This window comes from Rhinatrema bivittatum, chromosome 2 (assembly GCF_901001135.1).
Source record: "Rhinatrema bivittatum chromosome 2, aRhiBiv1.1, whole genome shotgun sequence".
NCBI lineage: Eukaryota > Metazoa > Chordata > Amphibia > Gymnophiona > Rhinatrematidae > Rhinatrema > Rhinatrema bivittatum.
In genome coordinates, this window is record NC_042616.1 from 799,480,507 (window position 1) to 799,499,073 (window position 18,567).

General features: G+C 41.5%; 1 protein-coding gene across 6 annotated transcripts in view; it reads right to left on the reverse strand.

The window, feature by feature from the left end:
• Window positions 1–2,109: 2,109 nt before the first annotated feature.
• The window catches only part of LOC115085754, a 1,125,639-nt gene continuing 1,109,181 nt past the window's right edge, over window positions 2,110–18,567 (reverse strand). For all 6 annotated transcript variants that reach the window (XM_029592129.1, XM_029592132.1, XM_029592131.1 and 3 more), the window contains 2 exons: window positions 5,176–5,599; window positions 2,110–3,088 (listed from right to left, as the gene is read on the reverse strand). In XM_029592129.1, coding sequence (XP_029447989.1) covers window positions 2,526–3,088; window positions 5,176–5,599 — 987 coding nt within the window. In that variant the 3' untranslated portion in view covers window positions 2,110–2,525. The remainder of the gene's footprint in view (window positions 3,089–5,175; window positions 5,600–18,567) is intronic.

The window sequence follows — 18,567 nt, forward strand, 5'->3', positions numbered from 1 at the left end:
CATAAAAAGTTATTAGCCAGGTAGAAATGGGAAAGCCGGTGCTAATCCCTAGAAGTGAAATATAAGAAATAGATCAACTATTGAGATCTCTCAGCTACTTGTGACCCAGACTGGCTACTGTAAGAGACTGAATGCTAGGCTTGATGGACCTTGGTCAGACACATAATGGCAATTCTTATTTTTTATGTTCATCTAGGCAAATCAGCCTTTATATCAAAAGGTTTCCTATTACAAACAAGTATAAACCTTTAGTCACCTTTTCACTAGGATAACACTCAAGTTCTATATGGGGTATTCTTCCTGCTAGATATCCTTAAAACTAAATGCAAATGTATTCATAAGCAACAAAAACCTCAAACTAAACACTATGTGAAATCAAAATCTCTTCATCTACAGATCTGAAATATATGCTACCACTTTTTCGCACATAACCTAAGGCTACAATATCTAAGATTTGAAATTCTTTTCCCTTTATTACATTTACAGTCAGACCTGTTCCTGTTCAAAGTACTACTTATGTTGATATTTTTTCTTTATAGCATGCTTCAAAAGTGCTATTTCGATGTGGGCATCTATCCATCACATGCATCAAATGGCACTGAAATATGCTTACATAAGAACATAAGGCTTACATAAGAACATAAGGCTTACCATACTGTTTCCAACAGTGGTCAAGCCAGGTCACAAGTACCTGGCAGGATTTCATGAGGTAGATAGATTTCAAGTTGCTTATCCCAAGAATAAGCAGTGGATTTCTGCAATTCTACTTTAATAATTGTTAATGGACTTTTCCTCCAGGAACTTGTCCAAACCTTTTTAAAATGCAGCTTTCATCACATCCTCTGGCAACAAATTCCAGAGCTTAATTATGCATTGAGCAAAAAAAAATATTTTCTCTTATTAGTTTTAAATGTATTACCTAGTAAACGTCATTGTGTGTCCCCTAGTCTTTGTACTTTTTGAAAGAGTTACCAACTGGTTGAAGTTTGCTCGTTCCATTTCGCTCATTTTATAAACCTCTATCGTATCTCCCCTCAGCAGTCTCTTCTTCAAGCTAAAGATTTCTAATCCCTTTAACCTTTCCTCATAGGGGAATCGTTCCATTTATCATTTTGGCAGCCCTTCTTCGTACCTTTTTTTTATTCTGCTATATCTTTTTTTGAGATGTGGTGACCAGACCTGCACACAATACTCAAGATGAGGTTGCCCCATGGAGTGATACAGAGGCATTGTGATATTCTCTGTTTTATTCTCCATTCCTTTCCTAATAATCCCTAGCATTCTATTGGCTTTCTTGGCTGCTGCTGCTGCACATTGAGCAGAAGATTTCAACTTTTTTTTTTTTCAACGATGACTCCTGGATCCTTTTCCTGAGTGGTGACTCCTAATATGGAATCTTGTATTATGTAACAAGGTTTATGGGCCATAATTGGGAATTTTAATGCATTACTAATTACAACTGAAGTCTGCTCACCTGGTAAATAAATGTATTATATATTTGCTTTTATTATTTCTGGTTCAGCTTTGGGTATGTGTGGCGTTTCAGATTTCCATTTTCTTTGTGTTGTTTTTGAGCACAGCACCAGTGACAGAGTGGCTGCAGCCATGAATGTGGTTTTTTTTTCTGGATGGTCATATGAGTAGTTTTACAATTCCCATCCCTAAAAACAATGGAGGTAATTTTCAAAAAGATTTAAGAATATAAAACTGTGCTTTACACATGTAAAAGGGGTTTTTTGAAAACTGCTACTTTTGCGTGTGTAACTCCTTTGAAAATTTACTCCATAAGGCTGAACTGTCGAAAGGTTTTACATGCATAAATGAGCTTTTGAACATAGCCTCGATATACGCTACCTTTACATGCGTAACTCCTTTGAAAATTACCGTCTAAGACCGTTAGCTCTGCTGGTCAATACACAAATGCAGAAATCTAAATTCTGGAATTCATGGAAGATGAGAGCTTAAATAAAAGAAACATAGAAGCTTGAAGTATCCCTCAGAGTTCATTGGTAGATGTGACTTGGATCAACTTTACATAAACACTCATTTTCTAATACACTGCAAGGGTATGGGTATACAGTTAGTACAAGTTAATTTCTGATGCCTTGCAAATTTATAAAGCAATTTATTTGACAAGAACAATCAACTGGACAGTTTTTCCAGGAAGACATCTATGAATGCATTTTCATGTTTTCTGTTTTTTAAGATCATAAATTTAAGAAAAATATCTTTTAGAATAATAAAAAAGTCATGTACAAAACCGTTTCTTATAAATGGAGAGTACCAATTATAAAAGTATTGCACCCACACCTATTCCAGGCAATAGGGCATTATGTATGTACAGTATATATATATATATATATCCAAGAAATAAGCAGGTTTTACCCCATATAAAAAGCTAAGTTATAATAACCTACAAAACTGACAATGTCTTGACTCACTGTAAAAAAAATAGTTTTGTTTTAAATAAAGTCTTTGCTGGGTTTGTTTGACTTTTACAGGAAAGCAAACTTTGAAATGCAGCTTTATACCTCCTCCTCCACTTTCAGTATCATGCCAGAGAAAACTTCGATTCCAGCTGGCCCTACTGACTCGCCACTGGATATTCGAGCTGGAAGCCTGGCCGAGGTACCTGTGGTACAATCTTGTACAAAATGTACAGTCTCCCTCCGTAACTGGCGGTTATCCACCAACTTCTCCAGAGTCCGGTTTAATGACTCTACACTGTCTGCCAATCTCTTGTTCTGCTCTACCAGGTTCTCCAAAATCAAGTTCTGCTGGATCATGAGGGAGCTCTGTTGCTGGTACCAAGAAGACAAGAGAGCATTCTGATGCATCTGAGTCTCCATCAGCTGTTTTTCAAACTCAGAGATTTCATACTTCCTCTTGGGCAGTTGTTGGGCTGCCTGGGAAGACCGCCTCCCATAGGAAGCCCTCGATTGTGTATGTGGTGAGGAAGGTGGTGAGGGAGATGACGCAGATGTCTGGAAGGCCCCACGCTGATTAGACATGTCATGTTCCATCACTAGAGGTGTCTCTATTGTCCTTAGTGGCACCCATGTGCAGCCAGGGGCCTCCTCATCATCATCTGTGGAGATCAAAAGATCATATTGTCAGTGCTTTCAACACTGCAGCAAAACACCAAACTACTATTAAAAAAAAAAGTTGTTGCAGAAACAGTTCATATCATCAAATTTCTCTTTCGAAAAGGGCATTCAAAACGATGCGTGAATGTGCTGTACACACCATCAAAAGCCTCTCTGTCATTTTTTGATGGGGAAGGGGAAGAATTTTTTGATGTCACAGCAATGAGAAGCCTTCAGCCATACACCTGGCAATTTGTTTAGTTGATGGTGTTGTGTGGAAAGTTTCAAGAGTATTTTTACAAACTCCTCCATCCCTACTTCAGACTAAAATGGTCTACAGCACAAAATAAGGCTACTGATGATTCATAAAGACATTTGCTACCATTTAGTGTCAGATGTACTAAAGAGTTTTTCCCATATTGCATTTATAGGACAAATGCTTAGTACATCTGGCCCTGTCTTTGTGAAAAAAATAAAACTGTATTATTTTTAGATGGGAGGCTAACATTTCTGTGTTGCAAGTTTAAGAATTGCTTGGATGAGCTCTTAACATTACATTTTCAAAAGTGATCACTTGTAGACTATTGTGTCTAAGAAGGAATCCATTACAGATCACTGATAAACATCAGATAGAAGAATGGGGTAAAGGCAAAAAAAAAAAAACATCCTATTACATGTATCACCTGGCCACATGAAGTCGAGGTGGAGAAGTTCATTTGCTGTTAATTTTAGGGCAAATAAAGATGGCTAGCAAAACAAATCACCGTAAGAACAAAGCAGCAGATCGATATCATCTCATAAGAACCAAATGAACCCAAAAGGAGATTTCTCTAAGACAGTGGTTTCTAAACTTATCTTGAGGGAACTCCAACCAATTGAATTTTTAGGATATCCTTAATTTTTTTTTATTATTTCTAAATATTCCACCAATCCACAGATCTTGGTGGATAACAACTATACGTGCATGATTGGAGCAGACCGCATTACTAATATGCAGGAGAAAAGTTTTCGTACAATGGAAGCAGTGTATACAAATCTATCTCATACAGATTCACTGCGGATATCCTGACTGACTGGGTGGGTCAGTTCAGGACAGGTTTAGGAACCACTGTTCTCCGAGGTGGGGAGGACAGTCGTCATAATCAGCTACATCATAAAACACCCAGTTTCAGAGATGAATTTTCTCTCCTTTCCAGTTTTTCATTTGGGGTTTTTCTTATGTGCTTTTTTTTCCTCACTTGCTCTTCAGAAGGACATTAATCTCTTCAAACACAGCTGCATCAAGACTTTTATTCATAATTTTTTTCCATGCACTTAAAAAGAGAAAAAAAATGGGTAGATAATGAATTAGCTGGTTTCCGATGATTTCGTACTTCATGAGCAACCCCCTTAGGGCAGCTTCAGGAGACTTAAATGCAGTTTTAGTAAGTTTTCTTAACTGTTGAAAGATGATGTGGGATCTGTAGCGTTGTTCTTACACTGCTGTTAATTTTGCTATCAAACAGCAATTTCATTAGTTGATGACAGAAATAGGCAGCTCTGATCCTGGAGTGCCACAAACAAGTCTGCTTTTAAGGACAATCACAATGAATATGCATGATATATATATATATTTACATGTAATGGAAGCAGTACATGCAAATATACTTCAAGCATAGCCACTGTGGATATTTTAGACTTCCACGTTAGTGTTCACTGAAATGTATTTTGGTTCTTAAAAACGTAAACCCCTAACAGAAATGGTAAAGGTTAGATGGTTACATTAAATCAGTAATCTGTAACAGATTACTTTAATAAAACTGTGCAGGTAAAACACTAGGGGCCTGTTTTACTAAGCATTTTTCCCTGGGTTAGTTATAACCCTTAAGAGTCAGATGTACTAAAGAATTTTTCTCATTTTGGACCTGATTTACTAAGGGTTTTTTTTTTTTGGCCATTCTGTGTCTACTTTACTAAATCAGGTCCTTTAAGTGTATGGGAAAAATGCTTGGTACAGCTTATCCTTAGTTAATCCTATTAATATGGGTCCTCTGTGCCAGTCTGCTTATCTATGTTGTTGGCATTAGTTTTGTCCTGTAGGACTATTTACCTGACTGAAGCTCCAGAGCTACGTGTGGGGCATCAAACTCCACCTCATCATCATCACCACCCAAGCTGGCAAAACCATACGTGTTACCATCACTCCATGCGGCCATAGACCTTCCCGACACCGTCACATCTGCTGGGCTTCCTGCTGAACGCCGCCGCATCAGTGCCAGCTTTTCCTTGGTGCGCCGTTTCATGTCATCCCATCTCCTGCGGAGATCTCGGGTGGTCCTTGGAGACCTGGCGACGGCATTGATCTTCCTGGCGATGTCGGCCCAGATCCTCTCCCTCTCTGGCTGGCTCAGGTTGACTCTCTCACTTCCGTAGAGCTTGGAGTGACTTTTGGTCACCTCTGCCACCAAAATCTCGAGCTCTATAGGAGAAAACTTCTCCTTTCTCTTCCTGGGCCCCAGCCTATAGCCGCTCCTCTTGCAAAATGAAACAAGAAGGGCAATTGGATGGTGGACTGGAATGAACCATAATGCGAATACTTCTCATGACTACAGTATACAGGCTGCCTGATAATTTCTGGCATTAGCTCAGGCAAATTCCTAGAGCATCAAATGTGTTCACTGGTGCAAATCTTAATAAAAATGCATTAAAGGCAGTAGGGTTACTGGGTCACAGTGCTATACAGTTTGTCTTCGTATGGTCATATCCCAAGATCTACAGAGGCATATCATATACTGCATAGGATATTATAAAATGGCCAGGAAGAAACCACACTGACAACATTGTGACAAATGGTAGCATAATCCACAATTCAGAACCTTTTTTTTTTAATCTGCTACACTGAATTTAAGGGTTTCGCTTCCACTCTAAGTACAGTAACCTACTTCCAGGTCCAATGATGGCAAGTACTCAGTGATTCAGCCCACCAAGGACGTAGTTTTATTATAGTTTATAAAATAAGAAAAATTAAGGACTGCAATTTGTACACCTCTGTCAGGTGCTGTATTCGATGCAGTGGCAACCACCACCACCACCAAAACAAATCAGGGTTTCAATAGTGAGTGATGATACCACAACATGCCCCAGCCTCCATGAAATGTCAACCTTAACAGCAAAATAAAAGAATTCCATTTTTAAACATGGTCGATTTTGTTTCTGAAAGACATACACACTAATATATTTTGATGCACTTGCCTGAATGCTGAAGGCATTCACTTTAATTCTTCTGAAGCCTGACAGCATACCAGAGGTTTTGTGCTGAAATCCTTCATAGCTCTCTCTCATGTGCCATTCCTTACGTAGGCCATACACTCGGGTGTGATTAAATATTTATGGAAACAGATGGGCACATTTTCAAACGGGGCTATGAATCTAGGTCAGCTCCTTTGAAAATGCCTTGGGTTTGAGGAGAGAAGTTAGGAGCTGAATGCTCACTTTCAGCTCTAGGTTCCTAATAAAGGGGTCCACATCTAGGCATGGCACTGGCAGGCCTAAATACAGCTACTCCGATTTTAGGGAGTGAGATTTAAGCTTATTTTCAGCCACAAATTAGCCGCCTAGGAGGAAAATGGACTGAGCTGCGAATGAAATAATAGTGCATGCAGAAATATCAAAACAGCGCACACTATTGGGTTTATGAATTTTAGCACACTCTGTTTGCCTTTTTCGCATTCACTGTTTTTCACCTACAAAGCTGTTTGAGGAAATTGTGCAAAATCACTGAATTAAAAAATCATGGAAATCAGCTCATGAGCAATTTCAAACTGCTAATTTACCCAAGTAAAAAATGCATGCTTGCCTGATTTCTGATATCCTTCAAAATGTACCTACACCTTAAGGAGGTGGTGTAACATTATTTTTGCAAAAAAAAAAAGCTGACGATTTCTCATGAACATTTTTTCAAGAAAATCGCCACATGAAACATTAGCACTTTATGCAAAAGACTGGGCTCCATGAGAAAAATATCTCACCATAGGTCTGATTTACTAAGGCTTTTCTACTATTCTGTGTCTATGGAAAAAATGCATAGTAAGCGAGGCCTCATATCAGGCTGTACTCACGGAGATTTTCACCACTTAGCATTATCGGCCACTAAATTCAGCTGAAAATGGGCTCAATTTAGTCATTTAAAATTAGAGCAGCTAATTCAGGCACTCAGTAGAGGTTGAAAATATTGCATAGATATTAAGACAAGGTAATATTAGCCTAATTAATTCGTTACATCCTGATTTCGATTAAAACTCAAACAGATTCAAGAACAGTGGGTTATGCACGTCTACCAGCAGATGGAGATGGAGGAAACTGACATCAAGGTATATATATTCCCGCAGTGACATCAGCCAGCTAGTATTCTCTGCAAAAGCAACTGTGGACAGACTAGCAAAAACTTGATTAAAAACAGACAAGCATTTCTGTTCTCAACCAACAAGAACACTTACACAATCATTCGGCAGCCAAGGGCAGGAAACTGAATCCATCTATCCGCCTTAAGGAAAAGGAAATTATCAGGAAAGTAGTAGATAGATTGATTCAGGACCAGTGGGATGTACCCACGTTACTCCCAAATAGGGTGGAAAGACTGCCGCGGACCAGTCAATACCGCACATGCAAAGGCTACGCCCTCCCAGGCTTACACATCCAGATGATAATACCTGGACAAAGTGTGTAAAGAGGACCATGTTGCAGCTCGGCCAAAGTTGACAGGAGACAACAATCTAACCTCCACCCATGATACTGCCTGAGCCCTAGTGGAATGAGCCCTAACCTGAGTAAGCAATGGCTTTTCAGCAGCCACCTATGTGGCTGTGACCACCTCCTTAATCCAGTGAGCTATTGTAGCCCACAAAGCTGGTTCACCCTATATTCCTCCACTATGAAGGACTAACAGGCGATCAGTCTTTCGGCAAGGTTTATAAACCTCACGACATGTCTCTTGATATCCAAGTGATGGAACAGGCGATATTCCTCCGCATCTCTCTCCTTATCCAAGGATGGCAAGGAAATGGACTGATTTAAAGTGAAAATCCAAGACCACTTTAGGCACGAAGGAAGATAGAGTATGCAGCTGTATTGCTTCTGGAGTCAACCAAAGGAACGGCTCCCAGCAAGACAAGGCCTGCAGCTCGGAAATTCAACACGCAAAACAAATAACCAGAAACACTGTTTTCAAGGTCAGTAACTGCAAGGAAAGGCCACGCAGCAGTCAAAGGTTGGGCCCGCCAAGAAATCCAACACCAGGTTATGACTCCACACAAAGAAACCGGTAACCGCAAGGAAAGACGAAAATGTTTCACTCCCCTCAAGAAACCAGCCACCATCAGGATGAGACGATAAGGATTCACCATTCATTTGGCCCCTGAAACAGGCAAAAGACACTACCTGTACCTTCAAGGAAATAAGGCCAACCCTTTATTTAACCCATCCTGCAGAAATTCCAAAATGAGCGGGATCTTAACTGAACAAGGAAGAACTCCTCGATCTTCACACCAAGCCTCAAACACTGACCAAACCTGCACATAGGCTAAGGAAGTGGAGAGCTTTCGTACTCGAAGCAAGGTGGCAATCACCGCAGAAGAATATCCATGCTTCAGCAAGCGAGCCCTCTCAAGGGCCACACCATAAGACACAACTGAATTGGATCTTTGTGAAGGACAGGCCCCTGCTGCAACAGATCCCTGTGTGGCGGAAGACAAATGGGGGGGGGGGGGGGGTTCTACCAGGAGTTTTCGCAGATCTGCATAACATTGTCTTCTGGGACAATCCGGTGCCACCAGGAGCACCATTCCCCTATGGGATTCGACCCTTCAAACTATTCTTCCCAAAATGGGCCAAGAGGGAAAGGCATAAAGAAGCTTATCTTCCCGGTCAGACCTGCATGAGAGCATCAAAACCCAAGGACTTTGGATCTCTCCTGTGACTGAAGAATCAAGGAACTTTTGCATTGCGAGAAGTTGCCAGCAGGTCTAGAAACGGAAGGCCTCTGCAATCCACTATCAGCTAGAATACCTTGTCTGTTAATATCCATTCCCCTGGATCCAGACTCTACTTGCTGAGAAAGTCTGTTCTTATATTGTCTTGTTTTGCAATGTGCAATGCCGAAATCATCTGAAGATTCATTTCCACCCATTCCGTAAGTTGGTCTATCTCCTGCGATACCTGCTGGCTCTTGGTTCCTCCCTGCCAATTGATGTAAGCCACTGTCATTGCATTGTCTGACATGATTCTGACTGCTCGACCCTGCAGCCTGCTGCTGATCTGCAAGCATGCCAACTGGACCACCCAGGCTTCCAACCGATAGTTGTTCCAGAGACTCCTCTGTATTCCAGCGCACTTGCGCTGTTAGTTCCCGACAGTGAGCTCCCCAACCTTGGAGGCTTGCATCTGTCATGAGTACACCATGCACCAGTCCAGCGATGACAAGGAAAATCCCTTTCTCAGATGATCCGCTTGCAACCACCACTGGAGGTGAGAGATAATTCGATTGGGAGGTGGAGCCAAATCAAATAGTCTTGAGACTGCGGGTTCCAACGAGAAAGCAGGGAGAACTGAAGTGAACACATATGCGCGCCCTTGCCCACAACACCACTTCCAGGGTTGCCACCATCAAACCGATTACCTGTAGATAGTACCACACTGTCGGGTGCAAAGTGCTCACCAAGAGACGCAGCTGAGACATCAACCTTTGAATATGAGCTTCTGGCAAAAATGCTTTGCCCTGCTTCATGTTGAATTGCACTTCCAGATATTCCGAAGACTGAGATGGCTGAAGACTGCTCTTGGCTAGATTCACCACCTAACTGAGCTCCTGCAACAGGGAGATCACCTTGCAGGTCACCAGACAGCTCTCTTCCAGAGACTTGGTCCAAATCAACCAGACGTCTAAATACAATTGTACTAGGACCCCATCCTTTCTCAGTTCTGCCACCACCACCACTATAACCTTAGAAAAAGGTCTGGAAGTGGTGGCTAGACCAAAAGGCAGCACCCAAAACTGATAATGGCACCTCAACACCATAAAATGCAGAAAATGTTGGTGCCTCAATCGGATAGGAAAATGGAGGTACACCTCGGACAGATCCAAGGAAGTCAGATATTGGATGACAGCCATTATCACTGAGCGCAATGTTTCCATGTGAAAATGAGTCACCTGCAAATGATGGTTGATCTCTTTGAGATCCAAGATGGGATGAAAGAACCCTCCTTTCTTGGGCACAATGAAATAAATGGGATATCAACCCATATTTTCTTGAGACATGGGTACTGGAACCACAGCCCTCAGAGACTGAGGAGCTTTAACAGTGTACATTCCACCACCTGCTTCTTCTGCGGGAAGTGGCAGGGAGACACTTTGAACACGTCCCAAGGAACACTGTGAAATTCCAGCACATATCCTTCTCGTATCACCTCCAGGACACACTAATCTGATGTGATCTCAACCCACCTCTGATAGAGAGAGAGGCATCCCCCTATCTCCTGTTCCCAGGGGTGGGTTGGCAAACCTTCATTGGGAGGGTTGGGTGATTGTATTACCTGAGTCCCCACCCTGCCTGGGCTGTCTGGAATGAAAGGACTGAGACCTGCCAAAAGGCTGAGTCCTCTGAGGAGTTGTCCCTCTGTAGGGACGAAAATGCTTGGAACCTCTGAGACGACCCCTCATACCAAAGGGGCCCGGCAACTGCTTCTTATCCTCCGGCAACCAAGGAACTGGAGTTTCACCCCATTTACTGGCCAGCTTCTCTAACTCACTCCCAAACCAGAGCAAGTCTTTAAAAGGCAATTTCGTAAGGTTAGCTTTGGAGGTTGAATCGGCTGACCAATTCCTCAGCCATAAGTGGTGTCTAGCTGATATTACCGAAGTCACTCCTCTGGCCGAGATGCGGACCGAATCACTGCCCACATCTGCTAAGGCGGCGGCAGCGGATTCCATAATTGCCCTGGAAGCCGCTCCAGAGTCATCAACCTCATGTGAGAGAAGCAACAAGAGCGAGCTACCAGGGAACAACAGGAATCTATCTGCAAAGTTATTGCCACTGCTTCACATGCTTGCTTAAGGATGGCCTCAATTCTCCTATCATGGACATCCTTCAAGGCCACTTCTCCTTCCACAGGGATTGTCGTTTGTTTAGAGATGGCACAGACAAGCACATCCACTTTCGGGAAATGCAGACGTTGTCTTGCCACTGGATCCAGGCCTTACAAGGTCTGACACCCATTAAAATTTGCCTCCAAGGCATCCCATTCAAGATCAATCAATTCTTGAGTGGCCTCCATAACTGTGAAAAAAAGCAAGAGGCTTTACACATAGAAATCAAAATGGGATTTTTCTTTGGCTCAGATATGGAATCTGTTCCAGGAACTCCCAGCATCCTCAAAGTCTAGGAAATCAGGGCCAGCAATTCTTCTCTATGAAAGAACTGCAACATAGTCCTATACAGTTCTAATCCCAGAGGAATTTCCCCATCCTCCAGAGAGGATCTGCCTCATCATCAGTGCCCTCCAGATTCCTGTTAGGAACACCTACAGCTTGAGGTGTATTTCGGCGCTTAAACGTAGTACCAGAAAAGGAAGAGGCCACCACCTAGGAACTGACATGACAGGACTGGATGGAGCTGAGGACTGTGCCTGAAGAAAGGATTGCAATCCCTGAAAGAATTCTGTCCAAGAAAAGGCAGAAGGATCCATGCCAAAACCAGGAGGCACTTATGTGGTGCCCACTGAGCTGTCGTCTCTTGCCAAGGAACCATTCAAGGGAGTTCCAATATCAGGCATTTCTCCTGACATATCTTTACCCATAATACCTCATCAGGCTAGAAAGAACTAGGCTTGGTAAAATCAGAGGAAGATAATTCTCCCTGAGCCTCTAAACGGCGCTGGCATAAGTTAGAGGCACGCCAGGCCGAGATGCATGAATATGATAGGCGGCGCACAAGGCAAGGCACTTAGGTTTCTTAACTATAGGTGCCATTATATATATATATATATATATATTTTTTTTTTTTTTTCATCCAAAATTTAGGTGTCCAAGAGCTAGGTAGCGTCTCAACATAAGCACCCACAAACATATGTCTAATTGTGCGCACAGGATAAGTGCGTGTCCAAACTGGACCCTCAAATCAACTCTCAACTAAGCGTCCAAAGCCTAGACGCACAACCTAGAGACACACTGGGACGCACCGACTGAACAGATGTCCAATAGAGGGGCAGCTGAACGTAAGGGTAAAAGTGCACGAAAAAGGTGTCTCGGCCTACCATGCAGCATGCAGTGGAAAAGCCTTGAAGCGGGGCCTAGCCAAAAGAGGCTGTTCAACCCACTAGGCTGCCCCCCATCCCTGAACCTCCTTCGGGGCGGGACGAACGTTGGAACAGCACACTGAGCTCAGAGACCATGGAAGGGAATCCCTGAACAACCTTTCCTCACTGTCTCAGTAAGGTAACATTTTTATTTTTTATTTTTTGTGAACTTACCTGAGCTCAGCCCTTCTCGGCTGAGTACAGAGATGGTCTCTGAGTGTGAGGGAAGACGGCATCTGCTGTCACCACCACGCTCGGCTTCCTGCATCCGCTGCCTTTAAGCTGTACAACAGCTAAGCCCACGCCGTCTAAAAAACCAGCTACCGGGCCAAGGTACACATCTGAGGGACCACGGAAATCACCTCAGGAATTCTCAACTGGGGGAGGGACCATTTGATATCACCATAGGAGAGTGGGGCAATCAATTTTTTATTTTTTAAATACTCCTTCTAAAATCTGAAGCAATCCCCAGTAGGGAGATGCACATCCATAATCTGCTGGAGTCGGAGAATACTGGCAGGCTGTCACTGCAGAAGTGTATATACTGTGACATCAATTTCTCCATCTGCTGATAAAGGTGCATAACCCACTGGTCCTGAATCCATCTATCCACATGCTAGGAAAACAAAAAATTACTAGGGGCTATTACAATGTACCAGGAATTAAATTGGCCAGAGTAGATAGGCTTTATAGTCCTTTTCTGATTTTATCTTCTGTGTTTCTATCTCACATTAAAATGTAACATGTAAGCCTGAAAAGAAGGTGATTTACTTCATAAGCAGGTTTTCTAGGGAATAAGTAAAGTACTTGACTGTCTGAACACCTCTGTTGTAAGAAGTTAGGTCACAAGAAAAACACAGTGCTTCAATCCCAGAAGCAGCTCCACAGGAAGGTGTAGGAAGCTTGCTTTTACGGATTCTAACAAGATAAATTCTGTCACACTCAAACTGATAACAAATCTCTGTCATTCCAAAACTTAAGCCAAGGAGACACAAGTATCTGTAGCAGATAGAAAAGGACAGACACAAAGGTAGGTGAAAGCTGCATTCAGAAAAAGAAAATGTAAAGGTCATCTTTAACAGATCTCCACATTTCTAAAAGTTACCTTATGAAAATGAACGGATTGAAGTTCCATGACTTATAGGTCATATCCATGTAGGGGTCAATTCACTATGGCTGCACAAATTGAAGTGTAACCACTTTTGTTTTATGAGGGAGATGTGTGCAGGTGTAAAAATACTCACCTTGTCTTGCATTTTACTAGTAATCTGCACAATTCAACATGAATGTAGAATAAAGCTGCGTGACAGGGCTCAAATGCTTGTGAACCTTGTTGACACATCAGCATTACCTGTGCGTGCAGCTCTGCGAGCATGAATACAAATATATTCCTCTTTCTTCCTGTCCCCTCCACCCCCATTTCTGACAGACACAGATAAAAACAGCTTTGCATGTGCCAGCAGAGTCAGTGCTCAAAGGCAGGAGGAAGAGTTGGAAGGCAGCAACTGGACAGAGGAGCAGAAGGTTTGTTGAAAAAGTTAGTGGCAAGTTCAGGCCGGTATTTGGTGAGGGGCATCAAATTCTGTTTATGTGGTAAAAATGGTGCACTACAGCTTTCATGAATAGCACACAATTTTATGCAGGTATGAGTGGGTTTTTTACACCCATTCAAATGCCCAGGTTTACTGGGACATAGCAAGCCGCAAATAGGGCTCTAACGTACATTAAACAGTGGATATCATGCGATACAAATGATTATTTGCATGGCCTTGCTCAGATTTCTTCCCCTATTACAATGAGCTGCTTTGCATGTGATTTGCATGCAGGAATTTTGCAAATCTATGCAAAGCAACTCATTAATAGGCAAGTTCATGTTAATAATTTATCATGGCCGACTTAGAAAGTTGTCAGCTGTGATAATTAACACCGCCTCCCTGGTGTTAATGCGGGTCCCGAAGCTCTTGCATTAGAATTAAAAGGCCATGCTGAAAAAAAAAAAAAGTGCCGCGGCCAAAAAGACAATGTTGAGTGGGGTCAAGGTTGATCCCGTTCACCCTGGCAGCCCCATTCGAGGCAGCCCCGACCACTAAAAGTAAAAAAAAAAAAAAAAAAAAGCAATGAAGTATCTCACACAACGATGGCCACCCCTCCAACCCAGTCTTCATTAAATAAAATATCTCTCCACCCCCCCCTTTCCAAAGAAATAAGGGTTGCCATTGTCCCGCCCCCTCTTCACACCCCCCACTCCAATGCTTAAACCAAATTGTGACTCCCCAATACCTCCCCCTCCATCTCCCAAAACGTACAATGAAGGCATTGATGTCCAGTGGCATCCCCCCAACCCCCTGAACCCTCTATTCCCACACCCCCAAACCTCAACAAGTTGAATAGGATCCTATGATGGGGCCCAAGGCGCCCCCTTGCCCAGGCCTGGTTGGTACCATTTTTCAAAATGGCGCTGACCTGACCTTGCTCCGGTTACATGACTGGAGCAAGGTCCAGTAATTGGCTTGAGCCTTGAGATAGCAAACTTCCTAGAAAGCTATTCCTCTCAGGCCAATACAGAACGGTGCGCTCAGGCCGAGCGCACCGTTAGCCCCCGTCTGGACGCGCGTTTTCGATGCGTTATTATTACCCCTTATGTAGTAAGGGGTAATAGTGCGAGGAAACCGTTGATGAGCCTATTGGTTATTCCCGCGCAATACAGAAAGTAAAATGTGCAGCCAAGCCGCACATTTTACTCTCAGAAATTAACGCCTACCCAAAAGCAGGAGTTAATTTCGGCCGGCACCGGGAAAGTGTACTGAAAAGCAGAAAAAACTGCTTTTCTGTACCCCCTCCAACTTAATATCATAGTGATATTAAGTCGAAGGCCCCCCCCCCAAAAATAAAAAATAAAAAAATCGTTAAAAAATTAAAAAATAAATAAAATCGGCCTGCAGCTCGCGGGTTGGAAGACGGACACTCAATTTTGCCAGCATCCGTTTTCCGAACCCGTGGTTCTTTTCAGTCTTGACTTCTGCAATTCAATTTACTTTGGTCTTCTCTCGTCTCTTCTTCAAATCGCTCAAAATACCCCAGCACTTGTCTCGATACTGGAGATTCTGTCTGAGATGATACAGTTTCTCTCCAAAATTACAAAGTCTTCACTGCTTGTTAAATTGAAGATAGTCACTTTGATCTTTAAGGCCTTGATGGGAATTCCCCAGTTTATTTAAGAACTGCACTGATGAAGTTATACTCCTCCATCTTTGCTGCAATCGTCTGCTCAGTTATTCCTCTGTTAAAGCACTCCGTTTGTCAGAAACTAATGCTAGGGTCTTCTAAGTTACAGGCCCTATTCTTTAGAATATACTTCCTTTGGAACTTCCTAAAGAACAAAGCTACTTGACCTTTTGTAAAAAGATGAAGGCTATTTCTTTCTGTAGACATTCATCAGTGTGTCTCAATACAGTATCATTTTGTGAACCCTTTTTTCTTTGAGTCTTTCTTCCTGTTTTTTTTGATTGCCTTACTTTCATAAATGTATTTACATCTGTCACTGTTGATATTTTATTTTGTCTTTTGATTTAATATATTGATAATTTATGTTTTTTTTTAACTATTTAATCCAACAAGTATATGACCACTGGATTGGTGGAAAATATATATTAATAAATAGTGCACAATTGTGCACTTTTTCATTCAAATTTACCATTTCCTCAAATCATGTTTCCAATTTTTCTGGTATGAAAATCCTGGTCCAGATCCTATGTAATCTGTAATAAGAGATACCATTCTGACTATCCCCTCTGTAAAAACTCTTATTTATTTAAAATTCTTATATTCTGCACATATACATCATTTAATTTATTTAAGAATTGTTAACTACATTTAACAAAATAAAATTTGAGCTAAGCAGTGTACCGGAAAAAAATCAAAAAATATACTAAAATATTGAATAAACTGATCCAAGAACTAATCCCTCTGGTGTTTTGCTGTTAAATACTGTATCTCTTACTTGAAGTGAACACCTCTGATGCTTACAACTCTGAGTTTTTAACCCAGTTTATCATGTTAGAATCCACCCCCAAGCCACCCAGTTTAATGAGCTTCCTTGGAGGAACAGTGAAAAGGCCTTAATGTTACCCAAAGTACTGAACTCAAACAACAAAACAGTACTAGGCTAGGATAACTTTGATAGTTCAACAGCTACAAAAAAAAGTATTCTTTGTCATGTGCCTGTAATGTAATAGGTACATTACTTAGATTTAGCTAATTGGCTGTGAAAGAAGATGATGGATGGTTAAAAAGTGAGGTGAAAGAGGCTGTTATAGCCAAAAAAAGGAAATAAGATGAAATGAAAATTGGAAAAAGCATAAGCACTGGCAAGTTAGATGCAAAACATTGATAAGACAGGGAAAAAGAGAATTTGATAGGCTTTCTATAGAAGCAAAAACTCATAATAAAATCTTTTTCAAATTATGTGAAGAAAGTCGGCTGAACCATTAGATGATCGAGAGGTAAAAGGGGCAGTTACAGGCCATAGTGGAAAGACTAAATAATTCTTTGCTTTATGTTTAAAGAGGAGATACCCATGCTAGAAACAGCATTTAATGGTGATGATTCAGAGGAACTGAAACCTAGAAGATGTTATGAGCAAACTGACAAACTAAAGAGTATCAAATGACTTGGACCAGATGGTATACAGACCAGAGTTCTAAAAACTAAAAAATGAAACTGCAGACCTATTGCTAGTAGTCTGTAACCTATCATTAAAATTGTCTATTGTGCCTGAAGATTGGAGGGTGGCCAATATAACACCAATCTTTAAAAAGGGCTCCAGGTGTGTTGCAGATAACTACAGACTGATGAGCCTGATGTCTGTGCAGAAAAAAATTGTAGAATCTAGTCTAATGAACAAAACTGGTGACCATATAGACAGACTTAGTTTAATGGGAAGTCTTGCCTAACCAATCTGCTACATTTTTTGAAGGGATTAATAAGCATAAGGATAATGGTAAGCCAGTAGATATGGTGTATCTGAAGTTTCAGAAGGAAAAAGATATGGGATAGGAGGCAATGTCCTATTGTAAATTGTGAACTGTTAAAAAAAAAAAAAAAGTTAAAGAGTAGGACTAAATGGTCAGTTTTCTCAATGATGGAAAGTTAATACTTGAGTGTTCCAGGGTCTTTATTCATACCAGTGTTTTTTTAAATATTTATCAGTGATTTGAAAAAAGGAGCAATGAGTGAGGGGATCATATTTGCAGACTACACAAAATTATTTCAAATTGCTAAATCACAAGTGGATTGTGAGAAATTTCAGGAGGGTCTTGCAAAACTGGAAGACTGGACATTCAATTGACAAATGAAATTTAACGTGGACAAGTGTACAGTCATGTATAGTTCACGGTGGCTTAATTTTACACACATAAACTTGATGTGTACAAAGTTAAAACAGGATAAAACAATAACAACAAAAGTAAAAGTGAGAAAATAATCCAAATCATAGCTATACAATACTAGGTCACCCCTAGAAAAAGGATCTTGGACAATATGTTGAAATCCTCGGCTCAATGTGCAGCAGCAATCAAAACAGGAAACAATCAGGGTCATTTTTTCAAATCATGTTGTGGCCTTATAACGCCCGCGATAAATAACGCATCGCGAGATGTGTAAGCAAATTTAAAAAATTTTCCCAAAATGGGAGGAGTTAGGGTGGAGTAAAAAGTGAGGGGTGCTTAGCGATAGCATAACGCACGTTATCGCAGGTTTTAATGCCAGAAATAATTACACCTTTTTTCGTAAATCCCGTTTCAGGCAGGAGAGGGAAGAGAAGAGGGAAAACGAGAGTCAGAGAGAGCGCCTCTGAGGAAGGACACATATTGGTCAACTTTTTAAACCACTTTTAGAGGAGCAACTAGTAACTCGGGGTGAGGTTTTGGAAGTGGCCGAGGTTTTGGGGGGCAGTTTTACATGCACAGTCAGAGGTATGAATCACATCAAATCTTCACTGATTACACTGTTTAAACCTTTGACTGTGCATGTAAAAGTGCCCCCCAAAACCTAGGCCACCATCAAAACCTCACCCCAAGTTACTAGTTGCCCTTCCTACAGTGGTAAAAATAGTTTACTTATATGAGATCCTTATAAAGAGTCCCATTCAGTCCCA